The 18,527-nt window shown below is 37.1% G+C and overlaps 1 protein-coding gene across 3 annotated transcripts in view; it reads left to right on the top strand.

Moving 5' to 3' along the window:
* The window catches only part of APAF1 (apoptotic peptidase activating factor 1), a 90,407-nt gene that overhangs the window by 21,839 nt on the left and 50,041 nt on the right, over positions 1–18,527 (top strand). For all 3 annotated transcript variants that reach the window (XM_027591973.2, XM_027591972.2, XM_027591974.2), the window contains 9 exons: positions 1,121–1,359; positions 1,703–1,870; positions 2,583–2,714; positions 6,055–6,168; positions 6,634–6,818; positions 10,659–10,785; positions 11,748–11,873; positions 14,427–14,558; positions 18,248–18,373. In XM_027591973.2, the coding sequence (XP_027447774.2) occupies positions 1,121–1,359; positions 1,703–1,870; positions 2,583–2,714; positions 6,055–6,168; positions 6,634–6,818; positions 10,659–10,785; positions 11,748–11,873; positions 14,427–14,558; positions 18,248–18,373 (1,349 nt within the window). The remainder of the gene's footprint in view (positions 1–1,120; positions 1,360–1,702; positions 1,871–2,582; positions 2,715–6,054; positions 6,169–6,633; positions 6,819–10,658; positions 10,786–11,747; positions 11,874–14,426; positions 14,559–18,247; positions 18,374–18,527) is intronic.

Here is an 18,527-nt window from a genome sequence, read left to right as displayed (position 1 = left end):
AAATTTTATATAGTCACATCTATCACCTCTTAATATTACTTCTTCCACTATTGTTAGTACTTCAGTAGACCTTGTTGTTTCTTTTTGCCATCAAATAGATACTTGGTTTTGAGTTGACTTTTTTTTTTTAAAGCTTTTTATTTATTTGACAGAGAGAGAGATAGTGAAAGCAGGAACACAAGCAGGGGGAGTGGCAGAGGGAGAAGCAGGCTTCCCGCCTGAGTAGGGAGCCCGATGTGGGGCTCAATCCCAGGACCCTGGGATCGTGACCTGACCCGAAGGCAGAGATTTAACAACTGAGCCACCCAGGTGCCCTGAGTTAATTGACATTTTTTTAAAAAAGATTATTTGAGAGAGAGAATGCGCGCACATGTGCACAAGGGGGTAGGGGCAAAGAGAGAGGGAGGGGGGAAGCCAATTCCCCACTCAGTGGGGAGCCACACCCAGGGCTTGATCTCAGGACTCTGAGATCATGACCTCAGCAGAAATCAAGAGTTGGATGCTTAACCAACTGAGCCACCCAGGCACTCCAAATGAGTTAACTGACTTAAGAAATATGTTAGAAAAGAATACTTCATTTGTATTCATTATAAAGGTGATGCATGTCCATTTTTGAAACATTTAAAAAATGTGTGAAACGATAAAAAAAGGAAATTACCCATAATTTGGTAATTACTAGCACCATAAGAGTATTTCTTTCAGTCTTTTAAGACATATAAAACTTTGAAAAAAATACTGAGATTACAGTGGTATACACAATTTGAATCTTGCCTTTTCATATAGCAAATCTTGAACATTTGCTCATGTCATTAAGTATCTTTTGAAAAAAATTACCAATGGCATAATATTGTGGTAGCTTCAATTTATTCAATCATTTCTGTTATTAAAGATTTTTCACAATTTTAAATAATGCTGTGATGAATATCCTTAGAGGAAGTATTTCTTATTTCTAATGGCTTCCTTAGAATAAATATCTAAAGAGAATCCAAGAGTGATAGATACTTTAAGACTTTAGATAACATGCAGCAGAAATTATTTTTTTTTTTAAGAATAAAGTGACTCTTAGTGGTAATTTTGAAATGAGACAGTATTAATACAGTGACTTTTGTTCTGTTTTTAGGTTCTCCTCTTGTAGTGTCTTTAATTGGCGCACTTTTACGTGATTTTCCCACCCGTTGGGATTACTACCTCAGGCAACTTCAGAATAAGCAATTTAAGAGAATAAGGAAATCTTCATCTTATGATTATGAGGCTCTGGATGAAGCCATGTCTATAAGTGTTGAAATGCTCAGAGAGGACATCAAAGATTATTACACAGATCTTTCTATCCTTCAGAAGGATGTTAAGGTGCCTACAAAGGTAATAGAAGGACCAACAATCCTTGTCCTTGGATATTTATGGCATGTAACTTTTGATACAGTACCAAGGATGTTGTTAGAGAGGAAGGTTAAGACCCATGTCACTGAGGTGTATGTGGGGGGCTGTAAAAATCCCACCGCTCTTAGTTTCCATCATGGACTTGGGCTGGAGAAGCATCTGACGACTTCTCTTTTCTATCTTGATGAATAGTTGAGCTTTTTCATATCAAATGGAGGAGAAACTGTTATCAGGGCTTTAAGATACGATGTGTGTGTTAACACCTTATCTACAATCCTGGTAATTGTAGTTTTGTGGTATATTAAATGCTTAAAATGATTTCTAGGTGTTATGTCTTCTCTGGGACATGGAAACTGAAGAAGTTGAAGACATACTGCAGGAGTTTGTTAATAAGTCTCTCTTATTCTGTGATCGGAATGGAAAATCATTTTGTTATTATTTACATGATCTTCAAGTAGATTTCCTTATAGAGAAGAATCGCGGCCAACTTCAGGTACTTCATCTCTGTATATTTTTAAAATTTTTTAATTTTGAAATAATTTTAGGCTTATAGAAAAGTTGCAAAACAGCATAGTTTTATGCATGTACATTCATCTAGCTTCCCCCAATGTTAACATCTTCTATAACTATAATACAGTTACCAAATCCGAAAAATTAACAATGATAGCATACTGTTAACTAATCCATAGATTTTATTTATACTTTGCTAGCTTTCCCCCAATGCCTTTTTTGTGGTTCAGATCAAGATCCCATATTGCATATAATTGTCATGTTTCCTTTGTTTCCTCAAATCTGTGAAAATTCTTTGCTTTCTTTTATCTTTTATGGTCACTTTTGAAGAGTGCTAGCCAGTTATTTTGTATAACGTCCTTTAGTTTGGGTTTGTCTGATGGTTTCTCATGACTAGATTAAGGTTATATATTTTTGGCAAGAATACTACAGAAGTCATGTTGTGTCCTTCTCAGTGCATCATATCAGGGTGTTGATATGTCTTGTTGTCAGTGATGTTAAGTTGATCACTTGGTTAAAGTAGTACCTGCTAGTTTCTCCACTGTAAGGCTACTAATTTTTTCCTTTTGTAATTAATAAGTATTTTGTGGGTAGATTCTCTGTACATTTTTAAATAGCTTTGTAAGCTGTAGTTATTGTGATGCTTAGGTTATGAAATTGTTTCCGTCTTCTAAAATGTTTCATTTGGGTTTCAGGATTTACATAAGAAGATAATCACTCAGTTCCAGAAACATTACCAGCCACATACTCTTTCACCAGATCAGGAGGACTGCATGTATTGGTACAATTTTCTGGCGTACCACATGGCTAGTGCCAATATGCACAAAGTAAGGCAACCCATTTAAAAATTATTATTATTTTTTAAGATCTATTTATTTCTTAGAGAAAACGAGTGGGGGTGGGGCAGAGGGAGCAGACTCCCCTCAGAGCAGGGAGCCTGATGTGGGACTCGATCTCAGGATCCTGGGATCATGACCTGAGGTGAAGGCAGACGCTTAACTGACTGAGCCACCCAGGTGCCCTAAAAATTATTTTTATCTCACTTTTATTTCCTCCTATGTTTAGAATTTTCTTTTATTAGTAAAAATAGGATTATAGCCTATGTAAGTGTTTTTGTTTTTGTTACACTTTCTACCTACAGTAATTTAGAAAGGTACCTTAGTAACTGTAGTAAACGAACCACCTAAAAATTCACTCTCTTCTTACCAGTAGCCTTCCTTTTTGGGCAGTATGGATTTGTGTTTTTAGGCTTTGAGAGGAAATGGAGAATGGGAAATTATATTCATTCATTCAGCAAATATTTATTGAGTGCCTGTTAGGTACTGGTTTGTTATTCTTCATTGTGAGGATCTACCATAGGCACAAAGTCCCTGCTCTCATTTAATTTACATTCTGTGGGGAGACAAGTAAATTTATACTATGTTGGGAATAGTAAGTGCTCAGCATGGAAGGAGAAAGTGATGATATAGAATCATCATGATTTGTGATGGATTTGGTATGCATTATAAGATGACTCCAAGCTTGCACAACAAATAATGGAGTTGCCCTGAGCTGAGATTGGGAAGTCTATGGGCAGACCAGGTATTCTTCAGGGGTAAAGGGAAGGTTAGGAAATCATTTTGAATATACTGTCTCATACGTATTAAGACGTCTGACTGGAAATAAAGGGTATATAGTTGGATATATGAATCTGGCTTTCTGGGGGAACATTATGGACTAAAAATAAAATTTGGGAATCATCACCACATAGATGATACTTGAAATCATGAGTACCAACTATTCAAAATGTTAACATTTTGGAAAACCATATGTACTTTGAGTAATTTATCTATGCTAATGATGTATTGTATCCTGTCTTTTTCACCTAGCAAAATATAGTTTACATTTAATAATATACACTTTGGAATGAAGGTATTCCAATAAAGACCTGTGCCAAATTTACTTAAACTGTAATTGTTGCACATTTAGGTTTTCAGTTTTTTGCCTTTATGATGCTGTAATGAACAATGTCTTTGCACCTACATTATTTCCTTTGAAAAATTTTTGAAGTGGGATTATTGGGTCAGTGCATCTTTTTAAAACTTGGTATGTATGGTAGTGTGATAGGATTCAGTTTATTCTTACCTTTTTAGCCTTTTTTTCTGATTTTTAAAGATAATTTCTAATTTTTAAAGGTTTTTCATTGGAAAAATGTAGGCAAAAAACTAAAAAGAAAGTGAAAATGACCATTATTGGTAATGCTTTTGTGTATCGTTTTCCAGGTTGTTTTGCTGCTCAGATACACATACTTATCCTTTTTTTTTTTTTTAAGTTTAATCTTTTTAGGGAGAGAGAGTGAGTGTGTGAGCAGGGGGAGGCTCAGAGGGAGAGAGAGAGAATCCCAAGCAGGCTCCACGCCTAGTGCAGAGCCCGATATAGGGCTCGGTCCCACAACCCCGAAATCATGACCTCAGCTGAAATCAAGAGTCAGAGACTTAATTGACTGAGCCACCCAGGCACCCCCACATACTTGTTCTTTAAACCCAAAATAGGATCAGAATAGAAATAGTCTTATATCCCTTTTTCTCCCCCAGTTAACTCTAATTCATGGTCCTCTTTTTATGTCGATTTATATAGAGTGAAAAATTTTGAAGCTGCATACTATTTTATTGTATATTGAGGCTTATGGACAATTAGATTGCTTAAGCACACTTGTCTGATTATTTTCTTAGGACACATTTTTATAAGTGTAATTTCTGGGTCAAATGGTATGTACAGTTAGAATTTTAATACAAATTACCAAACTGTCCTCCAGAAAGGTGCTCTGAATTACATCACTATCAACAGTATGTGAGAGTGTTCATTTCCTCTGATTCCAGCTAATATTCTTATTACTACTTTTAGTCTTTAGAAATCTGATTTTTTTTTAAGATTTTATTTACTTTGTCAGAGCTAGCTAGAGTGTGCACAAGCAGGGGGAGTGGCAGGAAGAGGGAGAAGCAGGTTTCCTGCTGAGCAGGGAGCCCGATGCAGGACTTGATCCTGGGACTCTGGGATCATGACCTGAGTTGAAGGCAGACGCTTAACCGACTGAACCAGCCAGGCGTCCCTAGAAATCTGATATTAAAACATGCTGAATCTTTGTTGTTTCATTTAGATTACTGCTGAGATTTTTGGCCATTTGTACCTTTTATTCTGTGCATTGAGTTTCCTACATTGCTTTTACCTATTTTTTGTTAAGGTGTTTCTCTTATTTTATTAGGATTTTCTTTCTTTTTTTTTTTTTTTGAAAACATGGCTTCCTCTGCAGTACTTTTTTTTTTTTTTTAAAGATTTTATTTACTTATTTGACAGAGAGAATACAAGCAGGGGGAGCAGCAGAGGTAGAGGGAGAAGCAGGGAGCCCAATGTGGGGCTAAATCCCAGGACCCTGAGATCATGACCTGAGCCGAAGGCAGCCACTCAACTGACTGAGCCACCCAGGCGCCCCTTATTAGAATTTTCTTTAAAAAGAAAAAGAATATTAAGCCCTCATCTATCATATGTGTTGTAAATAAATATTTTTATTTTTTGTCAAATTTTATTTATATTTTCAACGATATTGAAAGTTTTTGAGTTTTTAGGTAAAGTTTACATTTCTCTTTTTTTTTTTTTTGTACTTTTGGTGTCATGTTTACAAACATTTCCTTCATCCTAGGGTTACAAAAATATTTGCCTGTATCCCATAGAATTTTTTGAGGTTTTCTATTTTATATTTAAGTGTTTAATCCAGCTAAAATTTATTTTGATTTAAGGTGTGTGGTCCATTTTATCTTTCTTTGGTTCCTTTTAACATAGCTTCCTTTCTGTCCTTAAATTCTAAGTTACCTGCTACGTTTCTTTCAGCAGTGTTAGGATAAGGGTGGCAGGGCGCCTGGGTGGCCCAGTCGTTCAGCGTCTGCCTTCGGCTCAGGTCCTGATCCCAGGGTGCTGGGCTCGAGCCCCCTGTCAGGCTCTCTGCTCCGCGGGAGTCTGCTTCTCCCTCTGCCCCCCTCCCCAGCTTGTGCTTTCTCTCTCAATCTCTCTCTCGATCACTCTCTTTCAAATAAATCTTTATTAAAAAAAAAAAGCATAAGGATGGTAGAGTTAAAATTCTTTGATGTCTTTAACAGTATCCTCATCTTACCTTTTTTTTTTTTTTTTTAAAAGGAACTTTGTGCTTTAATGTTTTCTCTGGATTGGATTAAAGCAAAAACTGAACTCATAGGCCCTGCTCATCTGATTCATGAATTTGTGGAATACAGGCATATATTGGATGAAAAGGTATAATTAGTATGAAAAATAAGTTCTTAAAGGGCATCTCATTGTCATTTAATTCTAGGTTTAATAGTGGGGATGAGCAAAATAAAAGGGACAAAGAGAGATAATTTCCTCCTTTTGACCCTTGATTATTCTAATTATTTTGCTTCCTAGCCTACTGGGAATGTAGATGGGATTGAGGTTTGAATGTTGAGGAAGTAAAGTGTTCACTGGGTTTTTTTGTTTTGTTTTTTGTTTTTTACACAAGAATGTGTTAAGAAAGTAATACTTGGATAATGAGATTTTTACACTATGTTTAAAAATCTGGAGAGGGTCACCATATATTTGTTACCTAATGGTTGGCTGTTTAATTTTAGCTCATGTAGAGAATACCTCATTTAAGCCTTTAAAGTGACAAGATCACAGAAACAGAAAAATGTCAGATCTTAAGTCTAGTTATATTTCTAAGAGATTTCAGTTTGTTCATAGGATTGTGCAGTCTGTGAAAATTTCCAGGAATTTTTATCTTTAAATGGACATCTTCTTGGACGACATCCATTTCCTAATATTGTACAGCTGGGTCTCTGTGAACCAGAAACCTCAGAAGTTTATCAGCAAGCTAAGCTGCAGGCCAAGCAGGAGGTCGATCATGGAGTTCTTTACCTGGAGTGGATGTAAGTAGATTAGGAAAGAAACCAAAGGGAGTGGAGTGCTAACTGTGTCATTATTTTTCAGGTAGTGAATAAGTTTACTCCAAGAAGATTTAACTACTTTGTAAAGGGCTGGAACTTTTAATAAGCATTCTTACTTATTGAAAAGTTCTGGAGAAGTGAGCATAGGAGAAATATGTATCTTCAAAGAATCCATAGAAATAGATGCTTGCCTGTAGGCATTTTGACCAGACATACTAAATAATACCAAATGGTGTACTTATTGTAACATAGTTTACTAGCAAAGAACATGGGCTTTGAAGCCACAAACATCGATTTGAGTCTCAGTTCTGAAACCTGATAGTTTTGTGATTTTGAACAAATTACAGGTTGCTCTTTTTTTCATATATAAAATAGAGATAACAATTCTTTGAGATATATTATTTTTATGAAGATTGAAATGAGATATTGGATATAAAGTGATTAGCCCTTCGCCTTTCACATAGCCCTCATTAAACTTCCACTGAAGTTTGATTGTTCTAACTCCTAAAAGAGGCTATTCAGTTTTGCTCTTGCCTTAATCTTATCAGTTAAAAAAAGGAGAGGGTTAACTCATCTTTTTAATGCCTGTTATACACAATATGCACACATTACTCATTTTACCTTCAAACCTTAGAAGGTAAATATTATTTGCTCTATTTTACAAATGAAAAAATTGAGGCACAGAGTTGTTGAGACTTGACTAAGCTTGTGTGGCTTGCTGAATGGAATTTAATTCCTGGGTCTGTTTATCTTTATGTTCCGTGTGCCTTCTATATGCCATGCTTCTCTTGTAGCTAGAAATAATGAATATGAATGGTTGTCTTTTCACATGTATAATTTATATCTGAATTGAACTCTAGGTTGATATCTGCAATATTTATTAGTCCCGGGCCCTCTTTCCAAATAGGTTGCCCTAGGTGATTTCCCTAATTCACTGAAGCTAAGGTAAACCTGTCTGTATTCTAGAATACTTGCTCACTTATATCATAACATTTGTTTCACTTTATGGTGATGGCCTATTTTTCTGTTACTAGTCTATACAGTCTGTAGTTTAGAATAGTTTGGAGGTTAAAATGAACAGATTTTGGCTCCAGACTGCCTGGACTTGAAACCCAGCTCTGCTTTATTGGTTGTTTATAACCAGGGAAAGTTACTCAACTTCTCTCACCTAATAGTCCTCTTTCATAGCATTATTGAGAAGATTAAATGAGTATGTGTGTATACAAACATATACACACACACATAGAGTGCCTAGAACACTACCTAGTTCATAGAAGGTCCTCAGTAAATATTAAGAATAGCATTTAGCATTTTTCCTGGTCCATATAGTTGGTATGCAGAAGAAATTTTTGGAAGATCCAACTGAATTGATGTTTTGGTTAGTGGTTGAAATAGAATTAATACATGGTCTGATAATCACATGGGTATAGGTTTAGTTCTTGTTCTCTTATGACTTGTTGAGTTTGATTTTTCACTTTTTCTTGCTGTTTTTTTTTTTCTTCCCATTCCATCAACTGCGTTTCAACCTGTGATGTTCTGTCACAGAATGCTTAGTCATTCTGTGAGCTGAATCTTTTAACTGGGTTTGACCAGGTCATATTCAAAGAATGCTTTACTTTAGTACTAGAAAGATTTTTTTTTTTATGGACAGTTTTAGATTGGTATAAGCTTAAATTTAACTGAATTTTAGCTTTCAAAGAAATTATTTGTTCATACATTCATTTGTTATTTCTTTAATACTTTTTGGCCGTCTGTTATATGCCAATCTTTGCAACACTTTCTGACCTTCGGGGAATTGAGTAGTTAGAACAAGGGGAAAGAGAGAATATTTTTTTAGTCTAATCTTCTAATCTTTGCTAGTAATTTACCTGGTTTTCTTCTAGGTTCTCATCACCTTAGTTCATATAGTTGTTTGTTTCATTGCTTCTAGTAAATTATAGTACTTTCTAGGCAGGATCTAAGTCTGATTTACCTTTTGTGTTCCCTTTTTTCATTTGGTCCATCTTGTGTGTGGTTAATTTTTTTAAAGTTTTTGTTTAAATTCTAGTTAGTTAGGGGCACCTGGGTGGCTCAGTCATTAGGTGTCTGTCTTCGGCTCGTGATCCCAAGGTCCTGGGATCGAGCCCTGCATGGGGCTCCCTGCTCAGTGGGAGGCCTGCTTCTCCCTCTCCCCCTCCCCCTGCTGTGTTCCCTCTCTCGCTGTGTCTCTCTCTGTCAAATAAATAAATAAAATCTTTAAAAAAAAATTCTAGTAGTTAACATATAGTGTAATATTGGTTTCAGGAGTAGATGTGTGGTTAATTTTTTTAAAGAATAATAACAGTGGCATCCTTATGTGCCAGGCACTGTTTAGAGCAGGTATCATTACTCCTGTTGTACATATGAGGAAATGGAAGCTTATTAAGTTCAATTATTTGCCTAAGTTTACACACCTAATAAGTAGTAGAAGTAGGTTTGTTCTTTATCTGACTCCTAAAATAAGCACAATGCCATTTAACATATTTATTTGTACTCAGAGTGACTGGGGTGTATGTATATGAAATTCTGACACCGTTCTAATACTTTACCCCTTTAACCCATTAGAAATAACATATTAACTGCACTAGTGGAATAGTTAGTATTCAGTAGATTAAGATACATAGAAAATGATATTGCTTTATCTTTTTCTCCTCTATGAATAATTGTGGTTAGAGAAGAGCAAATTTAAAGTACATCATCGTGGGGCACCTAGGTGGTTCAGTTGGTTAAGTGTCTGCCTACAGCTCGGGTCATGATCCCAGGGTCCTGGGATTGAGCCTCGAGTTGCCTCGGGCTCCCTGCTCAGTGGGGAGCCTACTTCTCCCTCTCCATCTGCCCCCTCCCTGCTTGTGTGCTCGCTGGCTCTCTCCTTCTCTCTCTTTCTCTCAAATAATATCTTTTTTTTTTAATGCAGAAGACGTACTTCTCTTGTTTTTTTTTTTTTTTAAGATTTTATTTATTTTATTTGACAGAGAGAGACACAGCGAGAGAGGGAACACAAGCAGGGGGAGTGGGAGAGGGAGAAGCAGGCCTCCCGCCAAGCAGGGAACCCAGTGCAGGGCTTGATCCCAGGACCCTGGGATCACGACCTGAGCTGAAGGCAGATGCGTAACGACTGAGCCACCCAGGCGCTCCTCAAATAAATAATATCTTAAAAAAAAATAAAGTACATCATTGTTAATGGTGGGTGTAGTGTCATACTTTAGTTAGGAAATGAGCTTCATTTTGCTATGGCTTCTTTCCTTTTATTTATTTTTTAAAATTTTTAATTTTTTGAGAGAGAGAGAGGAGGGGCAGAAGGAGAGAGAGAATCTCAAGCAGACTCCATGGCCAGTGTGGAGCCCTATGCTGGGTTTAGTCTCACAACCCTGAGATCATGACCTGAGCTGAAATCAAGGGTCAGGTTGCTTAACTGATTGAGCCACCCAGGTGCCCTGGCTTCTTTCCCTTTAAAAACAATGGAGACTTTTTTTGAGGGTATCCTTACATAATGTTTTCTCTGCATATGTTATCATTAATATATCAGAGGAAAATAGAAAGCAACATGTGTTTGATTAGTTAGATTTCTCCCAACTCTGACATTTGCAGCACCTGACAGGTTGCTTTATATAGGGTAGCATTTCTCTTAAAAAGCCACTTTCGTAATACTTTTTTCCTTCAGGAGATCTATGCTGTCATTTACATGCTGGTAACTTAATTTTAAGAATTTTGTATTTTTGGCAACACAACAGTGTTAACAGTTTATTACTGAAAAAAAGTTACTTTTACTTACTGGGTTTCTGTTCATTTTCTCCTTGTATGTAGAAACAAAAAAAACATCAAGAATCTTTCCCGCTTAGTTGTCCGCCCCCATACAGATGCTGTTTACCATGCTTGCTTTTCTGAGGATGGTCAAAGAATAGCTTCTTGTGGAGTTGATAAAACCCTACAGGTAAAACATATCTCTTGAGAAAAATTGAAAGAGGCATGTACCAAATACTGTACATATTAGAATATATTTAAATCCTAGAATTGAAGAAAATTGCACATTAGAATTAGAGAAATCCAAATCTCTTGAACATTTTAGAAAAGCTTTCTCTGGAAATTTAGAAGATATGGTTGTGTGTTTTCATAATTTTAAAGTTGCCAAGTGACATAAAAGTACCTTTTACCCTAGCAAATCCGTTACTGTCATCCATGAGCCCTCCAAGAGTAATGAGGAAATGCAAATTGTTAAAAGACATAAGGACTCCATATCGCAGTGCACAGGACTCTAATTAAAAAACAGTGATTAGGTAAAATACCTATTTTATCACAGGTTCAGACACAGATTTCTGACTATAAACAGGAATCAGACTAGATTATTTCCTAAGGTGCTTGAAGGAATTTAAGTTCTCATTTGTTTTTGGAATACATGAATGAGTGCTTTTCTTTACATTTGTGCTCTGCATTTTGATTTTGAAGGAAATAGGATCAATTTAGTTAAAACTGATATTTAGATTAGGTTTAGTCTTTGCAAAATTATGACTGTAAACCATATTTTTATATGTGTGCTTTATTACTAATTTTATTAATTTTGGCTTTTGAGCCCCAGAAAGAAAACATACTGAATGAAATGTTTTCGGTTTAAGAATTTGCCAAAAGAAAAAAAAAAGAAAAAGAATTTGCCAAACTAATCTCAAGAACTGAAGCTATACTCTGCCAGCTCTTTTTATTGATATTACAGTCATTTAATAAGGGATAGTTCTCTATGTTAAGACGTATAAACTCGACAGATATTCTGCTTTTTGGAGTGGTTTTGCCAAGGTTCATTACTATTGCAAAATAATATGGATTAAGGTCTTTTGAAGAAAGATTTTTATTGAATGGGGGCCATTGGTTTATGGTAAAAAGATTTTATTGTTGCTTGTGCAGGTGTTCAAAGCTGAAACAGGAGAGAAACTGCTGGAAATCAAGGCTCATGAGGATGAAGTGCTTTGTTGTGCATTCTCTACAGATGACAGATTAATAGCAACCTGCTCAGTGGATAAAAAAGTGAAGGTAGGGAAATATTTTTCTCTTGAGTTGTAATTACCATAGAATTCATTTTCTTTTTCCATAGTAGAGGGACTACGGTAAGTAGGGGTAAAGGACTCTTGCCTGTTGATCTACAGACTTGAGGCAAACCAGTTTTTATCCACTGCAAACTAACACTCTATTTTTTTTTTTTGAAGATTTTATTTATTTATTTGACAGAGAGAGACACAGAGAGGGAACACAAGCAAGGGGGAGTGGGAGAGGGAGAAGCAGGCTTCCCGCATAGCCGAGAGCCCAATGTGGGACTCGATCCCAGGACCCTGGGACCATGACCTGAGCCGAAGGCAGTTGCTTAACAACTGAGCCACCCAGGCGCCCAACACTGTCTATTTTTAAGCACCAGCAAAAATGCCTAGGTTTCTCAGCCTGAGATATTTACCAGACAGCTGGGAGAAACAATTACAAATTAATGAATTTGCCTACTGTTTATTATTGATAGGTCTGTGTGATAAAATATCAGTTGGAATCTTTGAGGGCATTGTGATTGGAAGTGTTGCTGCACAAAATTACTGAGATTGGATTCCTGTTGTAAAATACATAATTTGTGAAGTGTGCAACCCAGATTTTTTTCTTTTAGAGAGGGAGTGCAGAGTGGGGAGGGTTGGGCGGGGGAGGGGCAAAGGGAGAGAGAGAATCTTAAGCAGGCTTCACACAGTGTGGAGCCTGATGCCGCCGGGTTCATCTCATGATCCTGAGCTGAAATCAAGAGTCAGATGCTTAACCAACTGAGCCACTCAGGCACCCCAAACACCTCACTTCAGGCTTTGTTTTTTTTTAAGAGAGTGTGCGCATGTTGAGAGCAGGGTGGCGGGGAGAAAGGAAGGGGAGAGCGAGAATCCCAAGCAGGCTCCACACTGGGTGTGGAGCCTGACACGGGCCTCTGTCTCGACCCTGGGATCATAACTTGAGCTGAAGTCAAAGAGTTGGATGCCCAACCGACTGAACCACCTCTCGCTTCAGGCTTTTTAAAAAGAGATGGATCCTGACTTGGTGGGAGTCCTGCAAATAAATAGATAGGTAGATAGGTAGGTAGATAGGGGAGGGAGAGGGGAAGAAAGAGGGAGAGGGGAAGAAAGGGAGAAAGGAAAGAGGGAGGGAGGAAGGAAGGATGGACGGACGGACTGTTGAAACTGGCTAGATGGCGTGGGTCTTAGTGGACCTGGGAGCAAGAAAATTGACTTGGAAGTTTTCCTGGGGTCTGTACTCACTTGAAGAAGACTTTGGAGCGTCCAGACAGATTAAGACCTTGGAAAAGTCTCCTTCTTGATAGATTGGACTGTCTAGGTGGCTTTACAACCAACCAGTTAATTAACTCCAAAGCCACTACTGAGTCAGACTTGGAGTTGGCCATTCTTGCACAGTTTCAAAGTCAAGAGCTATGTGGAATAAAAGGAGATAACACTGAGTTTCTGTTTTCTAAGTACTCAAAATAAAGAACAAGAGGCGCAAATGTCTATTAAAGAACCTAAAAATAAACTCTTTGGGCCTCTGGTGAGTGCTTTGATAAGATAAAAACTGCGGGGCACCGGGCTGGCTCAGATGGTAGAGCATATGATGCTTCATCTTGGGGTCATGAGTTCGAGCCCCATAATGGGAATAGAGCTTACTTAAAAATTAAAGAAAAAAAAGCAAGAAAGAAAATGCTATGAGAGGGACATTAATACCTCTAAAAAGTTCAGAGCCCAGTGAAGACTAGGTAATTTATTTCTTTTGTTTATTGTTAGAACACACTGCTCTGTTGTTCTACATAGTAACTAGAATGATGATTACTTGTGCTTGGGAATTTAACACTGTGTGAGGCTTTATACTACACACTTTGTTATATTACATTATCAATTTCTCACTACAACTTGGAGAGTAAGTATTGATCCCATTTTGCAGATGAGGAAATAGGTTCAGAGATGAAGTCATTTGCCCAAGCTCACATTAACGGATAACTAATGGAGCCAGGGTTCAAAGCTAGGTTTCTCTCAGAATCTAAAGCCTTAAATTTTTTTCAGTGATCCATCTGCCTTTACTTTTTATTGATACCTTGAAGCCAGCAGCACACTTAGCATGTCCTTTATCTCATTTGAATTGTGTACACAAGGGTGGGTATAAGTATCCTCATTTTACAGAGGAGGGAACTATGATGCAGATAAATTAAAGACTTGATGATGGACACACAAATTATAAATAGTAGAGGCAGGTCTTGGACTTAATCCTTCTGATCTCAAGTCCATTATTCCATTCCTTTTATAGCACTTCTCTGCCTACTGTCATTCATGTGAACATGTGCAGTCTTGCCCTTGAAGAATGTAATGTTTTCATGGGATTCTAATTGTGCTATAGAAAGGCACACGTGTAGATTTGTAATTTTTTAAAAGACATCCTGGAAAAATACATATTTTAGAGAAGGGGGTGTATTATGTCTGACTGGGAAAATCTGCCACAAAACAGCTGACATTTGTTTGCTCTTCTGTTCTCCCTTTGAAAGTAAGGGGTAGTTGTAAATTTTCTTTTCTCTATTCTCTTTAGATTTGGAATTCTCTGACGGGGGAACTAGTACATATCTATGATGAGCACTCAGAGCAAGTCAACTGCTGCCACTTTACCAACAACAGTCATTACCTTCTCTTAGCCACTGCGTCAAGTGACTGCTTCCTCAAAGTAAGTGTGGATGATGAAAATTACGTGCACAAATTTGATAGGTGCATCAGAACATCTTTTTCGATTTTCTCTTGTATTATTCAGGGCTCTTTTGGTTGCAGTGATAGGAACTTCCATACTAGCTAAGCCAAAAAAAAAAAAAAAAAAAAAGACTGGTTCATGTAACTGAAAAGTCTAAAGGGAGAATGGCTTTAGGCATAACTGATTCCAGATGCTTAAATTACATTCTTGGGGTCTAATCCCCTCTTCATCTTTAGATTCTGTTTCTCTCTTTGTTGGTTCAGGCGTGTTCTTTCTGTGTGGCAGGAAATATGGCTGTTCTCAGTTACAGGCTTATGTGGGTTTTACAGCTTATAGTCACAGAGGAAGAGAAACTTACTCTTACCCAGGTCCCATAGATTTAATTTTAAAGAAGACTGTTTGACCTGGTTTGGCTTATATGCTCATTGTTAAATAACCCTAGTAGTCCAATAGGATATGGAATCCTTGAATTGGTCAAAGATTACAAGTTCAGCCATGTAGAGATGGGACAAATGAAGTGAGGTCAGCTCTATTTGTTTTATAAGTGGGGCTTGATTCAGAAGAGAGGTTTTGTTATTAGAAGGAGGAAGGAAAAAAAGTGCTGATAGGAAAAAAAAAACTAAAACTAAAAGCAGATATGCATTTTACGTATGTTTGATAATGCTTTATAGTTACAAATTATAAAAGATTTTATCTTTTTTCCCTCTTAAATGGCATATTGAAGATAGCTAGATTAAATGTTCTGGGGGTCCAGAAAGATTCACTGACTTCCTTTGGATTGTTTTTTGGTTTGGTTTCTGCCCTGTCTTTTTTAATGTCACACCATCTTTGCAAAGGGACATTATATTTTTGGGTGGGTTGGGCGAACCATTTCAGTTTGGAAAACCTCATAGACTCTGTGTTTGACATTTAAATACAGTGTTGTTGTTTTTTTTAAATACAGTATTTTAAAAAACTTCAGAAAATATTGAAAATTGTCTCCCCTCTCCCCTTCAGTTTAGGAAGCTGAAACTTTATCTTTTTTTTTTTTTCCTCCAAAAGAAAACTTACATAGAAGCTCAGTGTGTAAGAGAGAAAGCCCATTGCTCTGGTTGAAGTGGGGTGTGGTCTTGCTTTTTTTTTTTTTTTAAAGACGTTATTTTTATTTGAAAGAGAGAGTGTGTGTGGGTGCGCGTGCTTGAACGGGGGTGGGAGGGGGGACAGAGGAAGAGGGAGAAGCTCAGCTGCTGAGCGAGGAGCCCAGTGTGGGGTTCTGTCCCAGGACCCTGAGATCATGACCTTAGCGGATGTCAGACACTTAACTAAGCTACCCAGGCGCTCCTGAGCTTGCTTTTCTACTCTTATTCCCTCTCTTATTTCCCCCAGTAGTCCCTTTCAGACATGTTTCTGGAATCCTTAGGGGCCTGCATAGCACAATTTGAAAACCCTGGATTGGATTAAAATAACAGACTAATGTAGTCTTATAATCATAGCTCATTTTTACTCAGATATGCTTTACCTTATGGAATAAATCCACCTCTGAAAAACTAAGACTTCTGTATTATTTTATGATTAATTTTTGATGTTTCTTTTTAAAATTTTATAGAGTGAAGAAGTTTGTTTCCTCGTTTTAATTATAGACAGAAAGCTCTAGGATGTAAGACCAAAGAGAGATCTATGGGTTCTATTGTTTAGTCAATAGTTTTAATTAAGGACAAGTTTTACTTTAAAATCTAAATATCACACCTGTATTACCATGTGGACAATTAGAATTCACTTCTTGTGACTCTTGAACTGAGAGAAGGCAATGAAAATATGAAAATCTGAAGTTGCCCCCATGTGCCTTGCCTTATCTGAAAAACTGGATTTACCTAGGACTAGGGTAAAGAAGTCGAGGATGGAGGTGGGCATGAAGAACAGGACTTACCTCACTGGTCATTTTCAAAGGATTTTTGTCAATATTAATCTTGGGGATGGATGATTTCTCCTTCCGTGTTTAATATAGTTAGCATAAATCCGCAGAGAGGACTATAGCCCTTTTTGTTTGTATTTTATTCACTTTTCAAACATACCCAAAAGGAGAGAGTACAATAATAAACCCTTGTGGTATCCATTGTCTAGCTCTCACTATTATTAATATTTTGCCAATCTTATTTTATTCTCCCCCTCCCTTTTTTTTTTTTTTTGCCTGGAGCATGTTGGGACAAATCGCAGATATGTCATTGTACCCAAAATACTTCAGCGTGCATATTTGAGGTCTTAAACCTAAGTACCATGCCATTATCACACCTAACATAATAAATAATAGTTTTGTGATCTGTCTGGTCCATGTTCACTTTTCCCCATTGTTCTTTTTTTTTTTATTTTTATTTATTTTTTATTTTTTATTTTTTTTAAGATTTTATTTATTTAACTGACAGAGAGAGAGAGAGAGAGACAGACAGACAGACAGCGTAAGAGGGAACACAAGCAGGGGGAGTGGGAGGGGGAGAAGCAGGCTTCTGGCCGAGCAGAGAGCCCGATGCGGGGCTCCATCCCAGGACTCTGGGATCATGACCTGAGCAGAAGGCAGTCGCTTAACCAACTGAGCCACCCAGGCGCCCCCTTTTTTTTTTAAAGTTTATTTATTTTTAGTAATCTCTATACCCAACATGGGGCTTGAACTTGCGACCCCAAGATCAAGAGTCACACACTCCTCTGACTGACCTAGCCAGGCTCCCCTTCCCCATCATTCTTAAAAAAAAAAAACATATCTTTTTTTTTTTTAAGATTTTTTTATTTTATTTATTTGAGAGAGAGAGCGTGCGAGAGAGCACAAGCAGGGGGCAGGGCAGAGTGCAAGGGAGAAGCAGTCTCCCCACTGATCAGAGAGCATGATGGTGGGGCTCAATCCCAGGACCCTGGGATCACGACATGAGCCAAAGGCAGATGCTTAAACAACTGAGCCCCTAGGCGCCCCCCAAAAAACCATGTCTTTCTACCATAGATTTGTTGGAATCAGAATACAAATTTCAGGTGACATTTGGTTGTTATGTCTCTTAAATGTCTTTTATTCTGGAGAAGTTCTCCTTCGAAGCCCTCTGCCTCTTTTGATTCCTTAGAGAAACTGAGTCATTTGTCCTGTGGATTCTGGATTTGGTTGGTTGTTTCCTAGAGGTGTTAACTTGCTCTTCAAGCCTCTTATATTTCCTGTCAAATGTATTTATATCTATCTTTGCTATCTTTGTATTTTTCAAGTCACTTTTTAGAGCATTAATAGATTTTAGCTTAGTAAGTAGACTCAAGATTTGCGTTGGGAAATCTTAGAAATGACTGGATAACCTAGCATCTAAAAAAAATTTGGGAGCATTTTATTTTACATATTACTTATTGGAGAGCTGAATAAAATGATAATGATTCCAAACTACTTTGTTAAAATAAGCAGTAATTATTTAGTTACTTAGTGTTCAGACTAAAAGCCTAGGTAAGCTTTTTGTCCCTTAATAGATTAGGTGTTGATCTAAGGGCTGCTCCATTATTTGGTAATCACAAGTTCACCTTTGTGTTTGACACCTTTTCATTAATATGATTGAACATTTTTCTGTAATTGAAAAAGCTTAAATGGGAGTGAAGCAAGAATGTTATGAGATTTCTAACTTTTCCTTATTCAGTACTAGTTTTTTAGTTATCTTTTTATCTTTCTGAAATAGCTCTGGGATTTGAATCAAAAAGAATGTCGCAATACCATGTTTGGCCACACAAATTCAGTCAATCACTGCAGATTTTCACCAGATGATAAGCTTTTGGCTAGTTGTTCAGCTGATGGAACATTAAAGGTACGCTTTTGTTTATTTAAATTGGTTGTAATTTTGTGGTTTTATGATGTGGTTATAGAAATAGGTTTCTCTTTTTCTCATTTCTACAGGAAGAGCTTTTTCTTTCAACTTCCAGGAGCGTATTTAATGTAACTGTAATTGCTTGTTATAATGA

Source organism: Zalophus californianus, chromosome 9 (genome assembly GCF_009762305.2).
Source record: "Zalophus californianus isolate mZalCal1 chromosome 9, mZalCal1.pri.v2, whole genome shotgun sequence".
Classification (NCBI taxonomy): Eukaryota; Metazoa; Chordata; class Mammalia; order Carnivora; family Otariidae; genus Zalophus; species Zalophus californianus.
Note: the sequence above shows the minus strand (reverse complement) of the source record. Positions and strands in the feature narration are given on the sequence as shown.